Source organism: Sitophilus oryzae, unplaced genomic scaffold, assembly GCF_002938485.1.
Source record: "Sitophilus oryzae breed Bouriz unplaced genomic scaffold, Soryzae_2.0 scaffold_576_pilon_pilon, whole genome shotgun sequence".
Taxonomy (NCBI): domain Eukaryota; kingdom Metazoa; phylum Arthropoda; class Insecta; order Coleoptera; family Curculionidae; genus Sitophilus; species Sitophilus oryzae.
In genome coordinates, this window is record NW_022147169.1 from 1,054,591 (window position 1) to 1,074,922 (window position 20,332).

General features: G+C 34.4%; 1 protein-coding gene across 3 annotated transcripts in view; it reads right to left on the minus strand.

Moving 5' to 3' along the window:
- LOC115887537 (glucose dehydrogenase [FAD, quinone]-like) overlaps positions 1 to 19,694 on the minus strand; it is an 84,169-nt gene extending 64,475 nt beyond the window's left edge. For 2 of the 3 annotated variants that reach the window (XM_030906997.1, XM_030906999.1), the window contains exons 1-7: positions 19,373 to 19,694; positions 10,908 to 11,123; positions 8,754 to 8,863; positions 6,412 to 6,564; positions 3,769 to 4,066; positions 2,508 to 2,655; positions 969 to 1,169 (exon numbers count right to left, since the gene is read on the minus strand). In XM_030906997.1, the coding sequence (XP_030762857.1) occupies positions 969 to 1,169; positions 2,508 to 2,655; positions 3,769 to 4,066; positions 6,412 to 6,564; positions 8,754 to 8,863; positions 10,908 to 11,123; positions 19,373 to 19,559 (1,313 nt within the window). In that variant the 5' untranslated portion in view covers positions 19,560 to 19,694. The remainder of the gene's footprint in view (positions 1 to 968; positions 1,170 to 2,507; positions 2,656 to 3,768; positions 4,067 to 6,411; positions 6,565 to 8,753; positions 8,864 to 10,907; positions 11,124 to 19,372) is intronic. The other variant, XM_030906998.1, reaches the window with a different exon arrangement.
- Positions 19,695 to 20,332: the final 638 nt, after the last annotated feature.

The following is a 20,332-nucleotide window of genomic DNA, read 5'->3' on the forward strand; positions in this document are numbered from 1 at the left end:
TTAAAAGAAAATTTTATGAATATACCGGGTGCGTCTTAAAAGTGGCTAACCCCTACAACTTTTTTATTTTTTCAGAAAAAAAATCGACATTTGGTATGTTAATATATGACATAAATTAGGATTGATTGACGTATTCAATTGTTTTTGGTCACTTTCTCTTTCACCGGAAATGACTACAACTTTTGATTTTTAAATGGCACCCTCGGTATTTTTTTACTTTATTCGATAGAAAATGACATTCTGAATAGAATGACATATTATATGACAACTTTTGACTTTCTCGCTTAATAAAAAATTGTATTTTAAAATTCAATCTAGAGTGCCATGGCTATGTTAAAAACACTAATTCTTAATCAAGGAGCCTTGAAAAAATAGATTTGATCGTCTAATGTGTTTACAGTTTTGTCCTGGCCAGTTAGAAAATGCTCAAATCGTATTTTTAATCATATCTCAATTTTTTCAAATGGAACGAGGGTGGCTCATTAGCATATTTGGAAACAGCATTTTTTTACGAATAATTTGATACCACAGACTTGGTATTTCGAGTCAAATTTTCGTTACAAACCGCAAGGTATAATGTTAAATAAACCATATGCTAAAATGTCAAAATTGACATATCATATGTAATTCTATTCAGAATGTCATTTTCTATCGAATAAAGTAAAAAAAATACCGAGGGTTTGATTTAAAAATCAAAAGTTAGTCATTTCCGGTGAAACAGGAAGTGACTAAAAACAAGTGAATACGTCACTCAATCCTAATTTATGTCATATACTAATATACCAAATCTCGTTTTTTTAACTAAAAAAATAAAAAACTTATAGGGGTGAGTCACTTTTGAGACGCACCCGGTAGACCTTTTTAGTAAGATCTTTATAGATCTTTTTAATAATATAGACCTTTTTCGGAACACTGGATTACCCTGTATATGTATATTTTAACTACATACTTACTTTCACTTTTCTTACCTGAAGATAAATTGAGCATCGGTACTGCTGGGTGACGGTGTTGCTAGAAGATATTCTATGTCGGGTCTGACATTTTGACTTTGTCCGAAATTAGTGAAAGCGATCACTTCCGTATTGAATCCCGATGTCAAAGGTCTCAAATTCTGTTCATAGAGGGCTAGCATTTCCACAAGGGTTTGATTGTTCAACACTTTATTTGTTCTGAAAATTAAAAACTTTAATAAAAGGCGTGTTATGAAATTTTAAATAAATTTGTTAAAATAAAAATAAGTCAAACTAAACTGATAGTTCAGGTGTTTTTCATTGAAAAAAAGCTCTTTAGTTTTACCTAATAAATGCCATTTTTCTATATTCTCATAATATCTTCTAAAATATTCTAGAATGGATATAAACACTTAACAATCCCACCACAGCCCGACTCTACATAACAAGCCGTGAACAAGAAAATCTGGCAACCCTGGTTTTAGATCGATTGATACACGTTTAGCCATATGATTTACGTTCATTGACCTGTTGCTCTGTTATGTTTTTGTAAATAAATCCGCTTTTATGAAAGAAAATATTGTTTAGTTAAAGTCTAAAGTTGTGAAAAGTCTTACTGTGTGAGATTTGTAAGTTACCGGGACAATTTTTTTTCCGTAGGAATTGCGTAAAAACAAATATCCGTGGGTGAAAAATTCGCCGCATTATAAGCGAGGTTAAGTGCTTTCTCCAAAGAATGGCGGCAAATTCGGCGGCGAATGAACATTTTGTGATGCTTTTTAAAACAATTTATTGAAAGTTAGTTGTTGTTGTAATCAAAAATTACCATGCCAAGGCCTTGTTGTGTGTCTTGGTCCAAATCCAATTATAAAACTCGTCTTGATGCAGGTGAACCAGCAGTATCTGTTTTTACCTTTCCACAGGATGAAAATCTTAAAGCCCAATGACTTAGGAATATTCCTAGGGAGGCATGGTCACCCTCAACATATTCTGTGGTTTGTGCTAAGCATTTTGTAGAAAGTGACATTATTAGGGAGCAATATTATCGCTTGCCAGATGGATCAATTCAAAAGGTACCTACTAAAACTAGGCTAAAGTTAAATACAGTGCCTAGTATCTTTCCAAATTTGCCACATTACTTGTCAAAAACAGTCCCTGTTCCCCAAAAAAGTCCTGCTGAAAGAACCAAAGAAATACAAGATCGAAGCATTTCTTTGGTTCTTTCAGCAGGACTTTTTTGGGGAACAGGGACTGTTTTTGACAAGTAATGTGGCAAATTTGAGCAAACCTTAAATTAATTTAAGAATACGCGCCTTGATAGCCGGTAAAACGGCCCGTCGCGCATTCGCGCTCGCTAGAGAAACCGATCTGAGTCTCTTGCTGGTTGCGGCGTTGCCAAATGGTTGTTCACGGCTTGTTAAGTAGAGTCGGGCTGTGATCCCACTTTACCATCTCTAGGGATCGGGTCTCAGAATGAGTGGCATCAAAACGGCAATATTGTTAATTGGAGTTCGACAAGCGATCGCACTCGCCACTTCGTCCAACTATCGAGTTTACCTTATTGTTAATCCTATAAACATCACGTGATCCTGCAAATATTGTCCTACTGGTAAATTTTGAATTATAGGAATATCTAATTCTTCTAGGTGGTTTTTTGGCCCTATTCCAGAAATGATAAGCAACTGAGCAGAATTTATTGCCCCAGCTGCAACAGAAGAAAATTAAGAACATAAGGTTTATGCTGAAATAGACCGATTTTAAGAAAGAATATCAATTTAACAAAAAATCAATAAATATTTCTCATTTCCTGATAATAATGTGTTCATCAATAATGTGTTCTCTTTATTTAGGTGCACGTAATATTATTTATTTCAAGCCGCATAGTAGAAAAGATTTCCATCAGAAATAGGGAAGTATACCGGTTGCGTCTCAAAAGTGGCTCACCGGCTCACCCCTAGAAAGTTATTATTTTTTCACATAAAAAAACGAGATTTGGTTGGTTAGTATATGACTTAAATTAGGATTGATTCACGTATTATTAAAAATATACTGAGGGCGCGATTTTTGATTTTTAAATTCTCAGTATATTTTTACTTTATTAGATAAAAAATGACATTGTATTTTAAATTTCAATCTAGAGTGCCGCTGTTAAAAACACTAATTTTTAATCAAGAGACCTTGGAAAAATAGATTTGATGATCTAATGTTTTTCGTGTTTTGTCCTGGCCGGTTAAGAGATGTCCAAATCGTATTTTTAATTGTATCTCAATTTTTTCAAATGGAACAAGTGTGGCTCATTTACATATGTTGAAATTTTGAGTCAAATTGTCGTTATGAACCGCATGTTACAATTACATGTTACAAATACAAACATATGTTACAAATAAAATGTCAAAAGTTGACACATGGTATATCATTCTGTTCAGAGTGTCATTTTCTAAGTAGAAATATACCGAGGCGAGGGTGCCATTTAAAAATCAAAAGTTGTAGTCATTTTCGGTGAAACAAGAAGTGACCAAAAACAATTGAATACGTCAATCAATCCTAATTTATGTCATATACTAACGTATCAAATCTCATTTTTTTTTTCTGAAAAATAAAAAAATTAGAGGGGTTAGCCATTTTTGAGACGCACCCGGTATATGTTAGCATTCAGTGGCATATTCCCATCCTATCAATGTGCCTCGCACTAGTTTTTCCACGTCCTTGATAAAAGCATAGCCTCTCTGACTCTAGTTTTGCTTTCCCAAATAGTAAGTGTCACTTGCGATCTAAAGTCTCGCAAGATCTGAAACTATCACATAAAATTGAAAATTACCTGACACAATAACTTCCTTTGTAGCTCTTGCATAAAAGTTTACGCCATCTTTAACAAAATACACTCCTTCTGCGGTTTTGGTCGCATTGTCAATAGCTACTTTTGTGACGAAGCTGTTGATGCTGAGATTTAGGTTCCTTCTGCTGGTAAAGCCATGTAAGAAGGCAGAAGCAGTACTGGTACGTTCGTTTCCTTTTGTCGAAAATTGAAAAGGGGAATATCCAACTTCCTCAGCTCCATTGTAGTCCCATAGGTATTTTAGACCACTACTTTCGAATGACGGTGATAGTAATTCATCCTAAATATTAGTAAAGAAACATTTAAAATATAGGATCATGCAAAATTAGAGGTGGGAATTCTAGTTGCTTGGGAGGAACTAATTCCTTAGTTCTAGTTCCTCCAAAGGAATAGTTCCTTGAACTAGGTCTTTAATTCACAATAGTTCGCGGCTAACATTGACGTCCCTGTTGCTTGCTGATGGGTTTCGTTGTCAGTCAGAACTATTCGCAGTATGATCTATATCATTTTTATTGGAGCAAATAATACGAAAATTTTACGAAAAAAATGCATTTTTCCCACTTCAAGCTTTTTGTTTTTGTCTAAAAATTCAGAATATCTACTTCGTTTTATAAGATATTTCTTAATTTTAGGGACCTAAAGTGAAACATTTCCATAAAATATTTAAAGAACAAACTAAAAATCAAAAACAGTATCCATGACAATTTTCTGTGGTAATTACGCCCGCTGTTGCCATACACAATGCCGAATCCATCGTCGTCGCCTTGTATTATATCTCGGATCTGCGGACTGAATAGATTTCCGTGAACTAGTCTTTAATTAGTTCCTCCAGTTCCTCTCAGTCCTTTCGGTCCGGAATATGTAACATACGGCTGGGACTCTCCACTCCCGCCTAGCATCGGGCTACGATCGCGCTGGCCGATCCGCAGAACGGACAAAATTCCAGTCGAAATAAAAGCATATAAATCAAGCTAGGCGCGGTTCGTTGGAACTAGTTCGTTAACGAATTACACTTAACTACCTATATGCAAAATGAATCTAATTGAAATAAAAAATAATGGCATTTTTAAGTTATTTCTCTATGTTTAGCAAACTAATATTTATTTAAACAAAGGATGCATTTGGAATTTCTTGAATTATATTACTATATTTGTATTGCGTTTTTTTAATAATACTCTACATTTTTATAGTCTTTATTATCAAATGAATATTTAGTAGGCAATTGAGATTATGACGATTTATTGAGTATTTTTGAGTTGCATTTCAGCACCAACGTCTAATAGGAAATGTTATCATATTTTTTGGGGAACCAATGAGTACTTAAACATTTTGGCAAGTTAATGACATTACATTTTTTTAAAGGTTGCTGTTTGGATTAAGGCAAATTAACTAAAATTATCTCATCAAGAAGACCGAAATCGACAAAACATTAAGAGGCAACTTTTAATCAGAATTTAACAGTCTACATAATTTTGCTCACAAAAGAAAAAAGTCAGTGACGAACATGTTTTTTTAATATTCCAGTGAAAACCCATATATACGTCCCTGGTAAATTTGTCAACACATTTTTACCATTAAAATATGTAGCACTTATAGTTTATAGTAACTACAAAATGTCATTGGAATCGCTAAAGGCACTTAGGAAGGAAATTATAAAAATCGAAAAAAAAATAAAGTAAAAAATAAAGTATAACCTCCTGTAGTTACGAAACAAAGCAGAATCGGACCTATGTTGATATACAGAATAAATCTTATTTTTGCGTGAAGCATCTTTATACGAGAGATGACACATGTTTTTTGAAACACTTTGTATATGTTAAAAAATTCTGTATATGTCAAATCTTCAACTGAAGGTAGTCAAAGATACTGCATAATACCGATTGAAGATATAAAAAGATGCGCAACCTTATGGGCGATTTTCTATCATTAAACAATTTAATATATTATTATATGATTAAACAAAGAACGGCGTCAGAGTTGGATTGGAAATGAATATCGCTGGTATTTTATATGTAAAATATTATGGTAAATGTCAATAGTTTTTTCATCATTTCCAAGCCAACTAAACGACTGTTTTCGATCATACGAAATATACAGTACCTATAAAAGAATTTTTATTTTTGTTGTTTATTCTATATTTAACACAAATAAATTTTCTATACATAAACGCGGATTTTTCATCCAAAGTTATTTTCGTCAAACGTATTACAGATATTACACATTTTAAAATGGCAACACTGTCGCTTTCAGTTCCACACCGTCTTCGATATGTCTTCGCTAGCCGAACTAGAGAAATGAGTGTTTTATGCGTTAGTCGCAGAACGAGTAGAGGCTCCACCGTAGAACACTTGAGACGTAGAGGAAATCAAATCAGCCTTATCACGGATTTGCCTATTATGGTAGGTGCATAGGCGCGCTGCGCCGCGAACGCGCGGCACGCGCGCACCGATTCGCCTCTCTTATTACGTGTTTTCAAGTTGCGCGCGCCCCAGTAACGGCGAACCATCTCCAGTCGGTTTTTCGATGCTCCGCTTTGTAGAAAAGTATTAATTAAGAAGAAAAGTATTAAGTAGTAGAAAGGTATTAATTAAATCTGCACCTGTAAATTCTTTGATTGGTACTTACCAATCCAGCCGTCCTTGATGAATGATTAACGGTATAATAACCATCAACTCCTCCATAAGTTAAGTCAACATGCTCGAAAGCGGCATTTTCAGTTTTCTTGAAGTAAGGCAGAACATCTGCATATGACCATCCTGGATTTCCGTAAACGCTTTCCTAAAATACAGGCATTTTGCTAAGGCTCTTTTAGACGAATAAAGTTACTATTTTAAAGTCCTACTACATCGACACACTTTCTGTTTAATGTGGCTTAGTTTTATACCGAGTATTTTTAAAGAGTGGCTCACCTTTATAACTTTTTGAAGTGAAACTTCTTTACGCGCGACGGCAGTAAAAATTCAAGGTCGTGACACCACACGGCATTGAGACACGAGCTAGCGAGAAAAAAAATGGTAAGTCAAACAGGAAGTTGAGTTAGCTATGGAGCTGAAACTCGGAATGTAGATTTGGCTCTTCGTTTTCATGATATTTTGACGACGTTTCGTGCACTACGAAACGCCATCAGCAATGAATCAAATCAAAAAATTGTCCGATTTAAATGAAATTTGGTACCTATGTCGATAGAACCAAACCAAGGCCAAATTGACCGTTTACGACACGTGTCACTCTGGCAGTTAGTTTTGACGTAAGAAACATCAAAAGTTGATGTCATCCGATCGCGACCAAATTTGGTGGGTAGGCTATGTGAGCGACGCGCGACGGTCTAAATTGGGATACGACGGCGACGTTTCGTTTACATCTTCATCAGGGTGAGACTAAGGATTTGATATTGAAGAAAAATATGAGTCGATTTCGGCATAATTGGGAACGGGCTACAGGACGACGCCCTCGACGTTTTGAACCGATGATGCCCCTAAATAGACGAAATCATCAGAATTTTTTTTAATTATGGGTCGATTGGAACCAAACTCGGCACGTGGAGGTATCCGAATGGAGTCCTCAGACGGACATTTTAATACAATTTTTGTGAAAGCGAATTACTTTTTCAACATTTCAAACTACACTTTTTCAAATATGTCTTTCAAATCCTTCAATTTAATAGTGGTTAGTAAGAAGTTGCACTTCAAATATGCTATACAGACCGGACCACCGTAGTAGTAACATATGCAGAACTAGACGAATTAGTGTATACCCGTCCGCCGGATAAAAAGCAGGCGAAAAAATGCGATAAAATAAAAATAGGTAGATATGTGATAAGAATGTTTCATAATTGGTATTTATTAGTGTTTTAATAGCCAAAACGAATACATAGATTCTCGCGATAGTTCTCGTGTAAAATTTATTTTAAGTAAAATAATGAACGTTTACGAAGTTCGTGAGAAAATTCAAATTGTAAAATGTTATTTCCAAAATAGGTCTTATCGGGATATACAAACAATTTTTCCACAAACTTTTGTAAAACGGCCAATTCTATCTTTACCTACTATATGAAGAGTTATTAATAATTTTGAAACACATGGGTGCGTGTCCCCACAAATACACGAAAAGCCTGATGTGTTGATTAATGAAAAACAGGAGTTAAAGCAAGTGTTTAACCGTTTAATTAGTGGACATGGAACTATTTTATAGCCCGCTAGATCACCAGATTTTTCTCCCAATGATTTCTTTTTGTGGGGTTATGTAAAACCCAAAGTGTATGGTCATAATAGGGCTACTAATCTGGATGAGCTTCAAGTAAAAATACGAGAGGCTTTCCAAACTATTAGCCCTAATATGTTAGCCAATGTCAGACGGGGATTTTACGACCGCCTAGGCTTCTGTCTAGCACAAGAAGGTGGTCTTTTTCAACACTTGTTATAACTTTTTTTTATTTAGAGTAATATTTTAGTTTATTTGGGGTTTAGAGAATTTATTTATTTTTAGTTTTGGCTTGTAAACACACTGAAATAATAAATATTTAAGTATTTTTATTTTAAATGTTACCTTAAGAGAACGTAAACACTTAAAATGAAAATAATAAATACTTGACACTCCTCGCGTCGTATTCCTAGTCTGTCACGACCGACCCGTCCAAGCACAACTGCAACTGCGTACTGCCTGACTAGCCGACTAGCCGGCAGTGAATCTCGAGTACGAACGCAAATTAGGTAAACGTAAATTCATCCGGCAACTTGCTATGTTACTAGTAGCCTGGTCTTCTCCGTATAATAATAATATAATAATAATAATATAATTTTTATTTTCATTCAGATTGGTAGACGTATTCAATCATTTTCGGTTACTTCCTGTTTCACCGGAAATGACTAAGTAAAACTTTTGATTTTTTGATTCACATGCGTACTTGTATATCTCTGCCAAGTCACATTAATGTGTATTGATTTCAATTTTTAAATTTCTTCACTTACCCATCTATCGAAATCTTCTGGGTGACCTCTTACATATAATGCAGCATTAATGGTAGTTCCACCGCCAATAACTTTGCCTTGGGGCAAAAAACATTCCTGGTTTTGCATAGCTGTATCAGAGAAAAATTGGAAGCCAGTAGTAGCACAATTATAATAGGTAAACAAAGAGTAGTGATGAGCAAGATGATCTAGCACAAAAAACAAAACCAAGAACAAGTTCAAGACAAGCAGTTTTTTGTCACGCTTTTTATTTACATCGCATTTTCCATAAATAATAATTTAAAAAAACCTGATCAAGACCATTTCAACTAATCTTTGCTTTGAAAATACTATACCAATTAAACTTTTAGTTAGGTAATCGAGGGCGGGATTTTTAAATTCATTGTTGCCAATCATGGACATATTCGGCGCCGGGGTGACTAACTGGAATTTAAATTTTCCGCCGAGAATTCAGGTGGTGGTAACTCTGATGTGTGATAAATGTCAAGTGCTCTGATAAATGTCAAGTTGCCACATTTATTTATTTTTTTCTTGACATTGTCATTCGTTTTGACACTTTAGTTTTGTATAACTAGTTTTTGGTTTAAATAAATAGTGTTGATACTTTAAGCTTAAAAATGTTTACTTTAGCAGACCTTGCAGTCGAACATTGTTCTTTTTAGAAGCTCTTTTACAAAGTGTACGAAGTGCAGAAGATATCTTAATAGCCGTATAGCCGTAAAAACTCATTCCAACTTTATTAGAATATTTTGAACGGGAAAGCGATAGTAATGGCCCTTTATGTCCCTTAAATGCTGTTAAGAACGTGAGTTTTGTTGATATAAATAATAACTGTTTATATATTTACTAGCGTGTACCAGCGACTTCATTCGCGTCGAATTAATCATTTGTAATGGTGATGATAAAGCAAAGCAAGAATTTCCATTAACATACAAACTGGATAAAATTTTCTCACATTTATGTCAGCATGAGAAAAAACAATATGGCGATATCATTATATAACTTGGTAATATTTGAGGGGTAGTTTCATCTCGTTGGAATTTGACTTTCGAAAAATCCGTTTGCCAAAAATAAGCTTTTTACGTCAAGCAGTTTAAGCAGAATCGTGGTTAAGAAATTACCCAACTTTTTGGAACACCCTGTATGATTTTTTAAAAAATTTCAAAATATGTAAAAAAACCAAATAAATTATGCTTGTCCAAGCGTTTTCCCGAAAGACTAACCGTTTTTAAATAACAAATATTGTAATATTTGAGGGGCGTTTTCACCCTCTTGGAATTTGAGATTCGAGAAACCCCTCCTTATCGAACCTCTACACCCCACAGTCAATCCGTTTGCCAAAAATCAGCTTTAAACATCAAGCAGTTTAAGCAGAATCGTGATTACTTAATTGGCATATTTTATGAAACACCCTGTATAAATTTATAAAAAATCTTAAAATATGTAAAACAACAAAATAAAATATACGTGTTTAAGAGTTTTTCCGAAAAACTCACCGGTTTTTAAATAAAAAATATTTTAATATTTGAGGGATAGTTTCACCCCCTTAGAATTCGAGTTTCGAAAAATCCCTTTTTATCGAACCTCCACACCCTAAAGTCAATCCGTTTTCCAAAAATCAGCTTTTTACGTCAAGCGCTTTAAGCAGGATCGTGATTAATCAATGACCAGATTTTTCGAAACACCCTGTATACATTTTTAAAAAATCTTAAAATATGTAAAAAACAAAATAAAACATACGTGTTTAAGCGTTTTCCGGAAACTTGGCCGTTTTTTAAATAAAAAATATTGTAATATTTGAGGGGTGGTTTCACCCTCTTGGAACTGGAATTTCGAAAAATCCCTTCTTATCGAACCTCTACACCCTAGAATCAACCTGTATGCCAAAATTGAGCTTTTTACGTTGAGTGGTTTGAGCAGGATCGTGATTAATCAGTATATCAGTCACTTAAGGATTTTATATATTAGTATAGATAATTAATTTATTTTTGTTTCCTAAAATATTTTGATTAAAAGAAAATATGTAAAAGTAGGCAACGCTGTGCCGGTCAAGCTTAATTACGTGGCTAAAAGTTTATTTGGTATGATCTATATATATAAAATGTGTTTGTTCGTAACTAGACTTGATTCATAGTAAACACAACAAATATCTACCTAGACAAGCATTCTTTTGTGCTGTCGTATTGTATCCCCAGCTAAGCGGGGACAAATAGGTGTACACGCACATTCCAATGATTTTCGTAAAATCATTATCAAGACCTCCAGCTTCCAAAACCAGAATATTCCAATCGGAAATCTCTGAAAGTCTATTGGCTAGAACAGCTCCGGCACCTCCTGCACCGACAATTATAAAATCGAATGTTCCAAAATCTAAAATGAGAGAAAAAAAATTGTTGAATCCGCAAGTCATCAAAACAAAAATTAATTTTTGTAAAAAATAAATCATCCAAAGATTTCTCTTTCCTGAATAAAGCCCCAAACTCACACTTCGCCACTTCACTTCGTTTCTTCCAAATACGTTTAAATAAAATATACGACGGCCTCCCCATAAGAGCAATGAGAGGATTTACGTCCCAATATTGAAGGAGGACAGAAAATCGAGTCGAATGGTTTCAAGACATAGGTTCATCCTTGTTTAGTCAAACCTCCTACAAACCAAGGATAGACTTATGTAGGAAATGCATTGAAATTCTATAGCCATCCTTCAATATCGGGACAGGAATTTAAGCGGTACTCTCCATATACTTTATTTTAAACGTATTTGGTTTCTTCGCTTCGCCCCTTCTCGTCTAGAAATCTTATACTTATCATGGGTAATTGTCGATTTGATCCGACAGTTTGTTCCTTCGTTCCTTCGTCCCTTCGTCCATTTACTTCGTCAAAACGGTCTTTCGCCGGAATGTCGATGTGGGTTTTTGGTCGAAGTAGATTTTATCAAAAGAAATGTCACGAACACAAAAAAATATAAAAGTATACCTATAAATCGATCTTGAATCTCATTCGTAGTTGATTTCTTGATTTGGCAGTATGTCTGTACAGGGTGTATCAATTTCGTGTGTTTTGCTGGGTTTATCGCTATGAGTCGAGGTAAAAAGATGCGGTTTTCACATTACGATGTTACTTTTTTTAGGAAATTAAATATGCTACACACAGATATGTCCTAGCTCTCGTACTTGCTAAAACACAGGGAGAATTTGAAATTATTTTATTTTTTGATCCCCTTGTGTCTCGGTTATCTTTTAATCTATCGAAAAGGTAAAAACGGTGTCCCGTACAGTTTTTCAGGTAGAATGACGTAAATAGTTCTTCGTTGGAAGCTGTCTTTTTTAAAATATGACTCAAACTTATATGTTCTTTTTAAATGCGATATTGTATACCGGCAGGGCCGGGCGACCCGGGCGGCTGCCCGGGGCGCCGGATGCGAGGGGCGCCACAACAGCTACTAAAATATTTAAAAAATATTTGTTCGTGGTATTTTATTTATAACTCAAAATATATCAACTTTTTGTAAATAACCCTTCTTGCTATAATTCTTGTTTTTATAAATTTTGTCTAAACAAACTGTTTTGGGTTGGCAGTTTTAGACTGACCGCTCAAAATCGCACTTTGTCTACTATTCACACACTTTTTATTAATGGTTGATTTACCCTAAAAATTATATGAGGCAAATATACATTCGCAAGAAGCTGAAGAGGATCCCGATATCCTTATTATCATTAAATTAATTTATTTTCGTCATACTATATTGTTATATTATTATAACATAAGCAAAATCAGAATGGAAAAGATGCATATAACGTCCGCCGGACGTTATCATAACGGCCGGCGGCCGTTAAGTTTCTAAGGTAATCGTAACGTCTGTCACCTGCAACAATGACTATTTATTGTCAGTTGGACTTTTCAAAAATTGGGAAAATAGACCATAGCGAGATGTCGCGAGAAATTCCGTTGGAAATACAGGAGGAAGCGGCTGCGGCTACTCAAAATTTACTTCCGACTATAACCAGAGAGAGATATCAGCAGAATATGACAATTTTTTGAAGTGGCGGCAGGATAGAAGTATAAACAGCGTAAATGAAGCGGTATTGCTGGCTTATGCTAAAAAGAATGTCTGAAATGTATTCTCCTACATCACTGTGGACAAAGATATCCATGCTGAAGCTTGCGTTGAGAGTATATGAAAACATCGACATATCAAGGTAAAAAGCCATTATATTCTTCGATATTTAATCATACTCATCTAAATTATATTTGTTCATAGATTTGGTAAACTGTTCATGTTTCTGAGGCGCAAAAACGAAGGTTATTCACCAAAAAAAGCCAAAGTTCTGTCGGAGAATGACATAAATAATTTTCTACTGGATGCCGATGATTACACCTGGTTACTCGAAAAAATTGTATTGGTGCTTGGTATTCTTGGAGCTTGTAGGCGCAGCGAGCTTTGGTCACTCACAGTTGATGATTTCGAAGATTCGGAGAAAAATATTCTTGTCTCATTAAGAAATACTAAAAATAAGAAAGATAGGAAATTTCTTATTCCAAAAACGGGCCTTCCGTTTGATGCCTATGGTTTATACAAAAATACATCAACCTGCGTCCTCGTAACTTTGACAATCCAAAATTTTTCATTGGTTACAAAGAAGGCAAGTGTGTTAAGCAAATCGTCGGTATACATACCATCGGGGCGTACCGCAGAAATTGCAAAATTTTTTGAACTTGGAGAATCCAGAACGTTATACAGGGCATTCATTTCGTAGATCATCAGCAACCATGCTCGCCGAAAATGGTGGTGATTTACTATCGCTAAAGGAGCTAGGAGGATGGGAGTCTTCAACAGTGGCAGAAACTTACATAGAGAAAATCAGTTTCCAAAGAATGAAAATAACAAATCAACTTTTTCATGATAGCTCCAAAATAATGTGTCTTTAGTGGATACAAATATTTGCCATTCTTCAGTAGCATCATCTTCTTCTATAAAATCTGTAAATCCCTGGGAAGGATTACAGATTTCAGAACAACAAGTGCACTTTTAATTTCCATGTTCATTATCATGAAAAATGAATTTTAGTATAAGACATTATGTATTTTTTATCCTTACTTGTGTTATTGTTCAATAAAATTTGTTATTAAATAGTAGTGTTTATTGCTCTAAAAAATCTGCAGTATGACGAAAAATCTAGAACGCAACACGGCCGATAACAAATAACGGCCTTGGCTGCTTATGATCCTCGGCTATCGCCTCGGATCACAAACTTCAGCCCGGCCGTTATTTGTTGTTTATCGGCCTTATTACGTTAATAACTATAACAGTAGTGGGAAAATATATCAATATTTTGGTGGTTTTGATTGTCCCGGATTGAATATGTAGTAATACCACGAAAAATTGTAGCAGAATCGTAGAATTTTCTCATTTTGAAGCCGACAGAACTGTATCTGATCATAAACTGATTCTGCACGAAATAATTGATCAAAAGTGGCTCACCCCTATAACTTGGTTATTTTATCAGATGAAAAAACGAGATTTGGTATGTTAGTATACGACATAAATTCTGAGGGCTTATGATCAAGAAAAATCACAGATCTTCCTGGGTCTGAGTAAGAACAATCTTCGGATTGTCACGGGGTTTTTAACAGGACACTGTCTCCTCAATGAACACCTCAGTAGATTGAAACTAAGAAGAAACGGCGAATGCAGATTCTGTGGGGAAGATGGTGAAACACCAGTACACCTCATCACTGAGTGCGCCGAGACGACAACCATTCGCGCCATGAATTTTGGTACGACTGATATTGGAGATGGAGAACTACCCTCTATAAAACCGTCCCAGATACTGGCTTTTGTCAAAGCCCTGGGACTGTATGATGAGTTATGATTCAAGAAAGGGGGACACAATGGATCTGTAAGGTCGAAGTGATTAACCCCCCTCCCACTCATTCTAAATTCTAATTCTAAAAAATACGACATAAATTAGGATTAATTGACGTATTCAATTGTTTTTGGTCACTTCCTGTTTTACGGGAAATTACTACAACTTTTGATTTTTAAATGGCATCCCCGGTATATTTCTACTACGATAGAAAATAACACTCTGAATTGAATGACATATCATATGTCAACTTTTGACATTTTCGCATATGGTTTATTCTTTGAATAAAAATATTAAAAAAGGAGTATTATAATGCTATCATATATTCATGAATGGTGGGTGGAAGAGGACTCTAGGGTGGGGATCATTGACAGTTCTGTTTGACGATTCATTTGACACATTTGAATTTGATTTGAAATTTTGTGGATTTGTCAGCCTTTACTAAGGTTTTTTTATGTTATTAATTATTTATTCTACTACTGATACTTGTATAAAGGTAGTAAATCTAGATGGAAATTGTGGCAGAACTTAAATTAACAGTAACACTATTACGATTTATCGAAAAAAAGTAGTGAAAGAGTGGAATCATTTTTCGCTAGTAAGTGACTACAGGGTATCCCTGAAATAAGTGCAAGTATTTTAACTGGTATTTTAGTTCAACCCCAGAAACACGTCTATGAGGGTTTTTTCGCGAAAAAAAAATTTGACTCGAAATATCAAGTGTGCGATACAATAATTATTCGTAAAAAATGTTTTTTCCAAATATGCTAATGAACCACCCTTCTTCCATTTGAAAAAATTGACATATGATTAAAAATACGATTTGGACATCTATTAACTGGCCAGGACAAAGCACGAAAAACATTAGACGATCAAATCTATTTTTCCAAGGCTCCTTGTTTAAAAATTAGTGGTTTTATAACAGCCAGAGCACTCGAGATTGAAATTTAAAATACGATTTGACATATGATATATCATTCTACTGAGAGTGTCATTTTCTATCGTTATAGAAATATACGGAGGATGCCATTTAATAATCAAAAGTTGTAGGAATTTCCGGTAAAACAGGAAGTGACCAAAAACAATTGAATACGTCAATCAATCCTAATTTATGTCATATACTAACATACCAAATATTACGTTTATACCAAATTTCGTTTTTTATCTAAAAAAATTAAAAAAACTTATAGGGGTGAGTCACTTTCGAGAAGTACCCAGTATAGAAAAAACTTAGACTAAGATTGAACGAAGAGAAGAATTTTGAAGGATCTTTAAGTGAAACTTTGTTGTTAAAGTAGCAAAAATATGCTTAGTTGTAGCTAAAGTATAGTATTGAAGGAAAGAGAGAATTATAATAATTATTAGGAAGGGGGGGGGGGCGCCAGATAGTGTACTCGCCCGGTCTCAATATTTCCCTTCCGCCGGCCCTGTATACCGGTATTATACCGGGTATCTATTATGCGGTAGTCGGAAACTTCCTTTATAAAATGAGGATGTTCAGTTATATTTGTTAGAGATACAAAGGTGGTCGAAAAATGCAAAAATGTCTACTAATTAAAAAATAGAAAGTATAAAAGAAAGAAATAAGAAATAAATATCAACTAAGAAGGCTAGGACAAACCTGTGTGTAGTGTGTGTTCATAATAAGTAAAACAGTGATGTAAAAAGGGCATCTTTATATCTCTACTCATAAACCAGAAACCCCATAAAACACAGAAAAGTGAGACACCCTGTACGTCTAGCAATCGCCAGTCAATATAAAAATAGATAGCACATATAATAGTCTTAAAAATGGAATGGAAAGACAATATTGTCTTCATATTTGTGAAGAAATACATGTCCAGGTTTATGTAATCCTAGAGACAAAAATAAAAAATCGAAATAGTGTATGCTTTTACAAAAATATCTGACAAAAATATCTGAAGAAATGGGGATTGATATCAACGAATTAAAAAAGAAGATAGAAAATCTCAAACATGGCGTAGCTACTGGAGAAAAATATCATGTTCACAAAAATCCGGAGCAAGGTTCGACGATATATTATAAGCCAATTAAGCCAACATAGCCCCCCCCCCTAACCTAACCCCCATACTCATACAGTATACTTTAATATGAAACTACTAATTATTTAAAGTCCTCAGTGCGGAGCTCCGAACTCGAATAGCCAGATACTACGTCTTCTCTGTGTTAACTATGGGTGTGAGAGCTGGACACTAAATTCACAGATCGAAAAGAGAATAGAGGCCTTCGAAATGTATGTGTACAGACGGATGCTGCGAATCTCATGGGTACAAAGGATCACCAACGATGAAGTACTCCAGCGCATACAGAAACAAAAAGAGATATTAAACACCATCAACGAAAGAAAAATGCAATACCTGGGTCATGTGATGAGAGGTGATAGATACGAAATACTGCGCCTCATAATAGAGGGCAAAGTGCAAGAGAAAAGATCAGTAGGATCGCCAACCTTCGGCAGGAGAGGGCGTGATAAGAAGAAGAATTATTTAAAATTAAAAACACTCAGATATTTTTAAATGGTACACCATATATATTATTATTTAAAAAAAAATAATTAGTATGTCATATTTCATAAGTTTCGGTTAGGAAAGAAACGACAAGTTTCTTTCCTGTGTCACAAATTAACTACAACAGATGCGAAAGAAAGCGACTGCATCGGAAACCGCTCGGCAAACTCCACACACCTATTGAGTGGTGTAAATACACCAGTCGTTTAGTCCGGAAACCTATGCTGTGTCGTATTCGCTTGCTGGAATGACATAGTGCGTGGTTATATGTTTCTTTTTAAAAACGGGTGTAGGATTTTTGTTGAACTTTTGAACTGTTATTTCTAAGTTTTGGTAATTTGTATATCTTATTTAAAATGGGATACAAATGTCTTTATTTATAAGGGAAAAAAAGATATTTATAATATAAAAAATTAATTTATTTAACAAAATTTAATTAAAAATGTGACAAAATAGTACCTTTCTATTGGTTCTATCGGACTTTTTTCGACTATATAAATCTTTATTTGTAAACTTTAATACATCAAATATTTTCAATCTAATAAATCATTTAATGATGTAAATAAGAGGAAATTTCTCACATGGGTGGTCAAATTCTATAGTTTTCATTATATCAAACAGCCTCTGAGAAATGTTTTCAACTCAAAATGCCTTTAATTATGTTTGACTACATCAATTAAAAGGGTCTTCAAATACATCAATGTGATATTTGTCTAAAATTTGCAAAAGAATCCCAATCTCTGGATAACTCGAAATTATTTACCCATTTAAAAGCCTTTGATCATGAAAGTGGAAAAATTTGTTCATTTTATTTACTGGAAATGGAAAAATTATTTATATTAAATTTTGATGAGTTTTGCATTGAAGAATACATTCAGAGGCTGTTTGATATAATGAAAACTATAGAATTTGACCACCCATGTGAGAAATTTCCTCTTATTTACATCATTAAATTATTTATTAGATTGAAAATATTTTATGCATTAAAGTTTACAAAAAATAAAAGTTTATATAGTCGAAAAAAGTCCGATAGAACCAATAGAAAAGTAACTATTTTGTCACATCTTTAATAAAATTTTGTTAAATAAATTAATTTTTTACACTATAAATATCTTTTTTTTTCCTAATCTCCTACGAACTGATATAATATGACGAGCAATCTATTAAGTTACTGTGAGATTATATGCCTCGATAACATATTGGTGCAGATTATTTTCACCCAAACAAATAATAACCCAAACTATACATTGATGCGGATTGTCTATAACTCTTTCTGAAGGTCACAGAAACCTGAACGCGTAATTCGGTGTTCTTTCGCATCTGTTTGTGCCTGTGTGCTGTGATAAAGCCTTGTTGACACTTGTCAAAGTATACATAGATAAAGGAAACAAGTTTAGATTGAAATGCTCGGCTTGCAGCCAAAACTTATAATTGTTTTGGAGCGCATACGTTGTAAGGCGCTGCTATAGCGGTTGGTAAGAACAACCGCAAACAAGAATAGAAATAATTTTCTCTTGTCAAAGTCAGAATCTTCAAAAATTATAAAATCTTTTAAAATTTAAACCGCCCTCATTCAAAAGTTGCCGAATTGTTTAAAGCGTCAATTTTCAAAGTAATTATTGCTACCTTGTGAGTTTAATTTAAATTTGATTTACTCAAACCCCTGATAATTATGAAAAGTGGAATTAAAAATTTAAAAAGCTGTGTGAACTGCGAACTGCAAAAACCATCGTGAATCGTGGCATAACGTCGGTTTCCAATGTTTGATAGTACTTCATACATGTCCTTATATAAAATAAAGGTTTCTTATATGCAGCACACTGTATTTTATTTAAAAAATTAAAAGAAAATAATAAATTTGAATAAATAATATTGGGCGACATAATTCCGGAAAAAAGCCGAACCGCTCCGAAATTATCAAAAGCTTTGGAGAGCGACCGTTATAAGAATAGCGCCAAATAGTACCGTATGATCGAATAAAAACGGCGTCAGCGATGGCTATGAAATGAAGATAGCTGTCATTTTATATGTAAAATTATATGGGGAATGTCAACGATGTTCATTTCCAAGCCAACTGGACGCCGTTTTTTTTCGATCATACGGTATTTTATTTGCCTTATCCAATCTAAACTTGTTTCTTTTATCTATGGCTTAATCAAAGGCTTAATTATAAGCTTTACCCAAAGTAAAAACCAAGTTATACAAGACTGAGAATGTAACTTACCGTATACGGTGGAGTTTGTTGTATTTAAAAGATCAGAATTGTCTTTTGGAATGACATAACTTTCCGAAGCTGTAATGTTACTTTCCACCATGGCCACAAATTCAGTAAAGTTATCATATTTCAGCCCAGAACTTAGCCCTACCAACACAGCAACTATAATAAATAATATAAATCCGGAAACACGCATATTTTAAGCATTCCTCAGAGGAATAACCGATCTCTATGGGAACTAGTATTTTTATATATTATTATTGACTTATAATCTTAGTTTTTACAATCACTTATACGCGTGCAAATAAAAAAAGCGTATGTGGTACCGTAAGTTTTGGCCAAACAACGGGTTATGTCAAAAGTCATTGGGTCAACAAGATAAAATAGTTAGATTTCAGCGGTTTGTATTTAATTTTTACGGTGGGTTCATTGCAGTTTACTCTTTGTAATTATCATTAAAACAATACAGAGTAAACTTAAAAAATGAACAGAGAGTTTATTTAAATCTGGACAATCGTAATATAATCAAGTATCTGTTCCGGATCATTCGCTCAAGCATTTTCATCATTTTAACATATTCCATCCCTCCATTTTTGATCGTCCCCACTACAGTCTTACCACTAGGGTTTCCGGAACCGGAGCTGTTTTCCAGAACCAGGAATTTCGGTACCGCACCTCTTAGGAACCGTTTTTTTCAGTACTTTCGGTACTAACAAATTTTGATTGAAACAAATGAGATTTATAATGAAAACGATATCAAATTATTGAGTAACCAGTCATGATAAAATTAACATGAACACAAGCAAAAAAAATATAGGTACCTAAAGCCCCATACTCACACTTCGTTCCTTCCTCGCGTCCCTTCCTCGCGTTACTTCCTCTCGTTACTTCGTCACTTCGCTTCCTTCCTTCGTTCATTCGATGCTTGGAAATTAGTCGATTATGCAACAACACACCACAAAATATTTT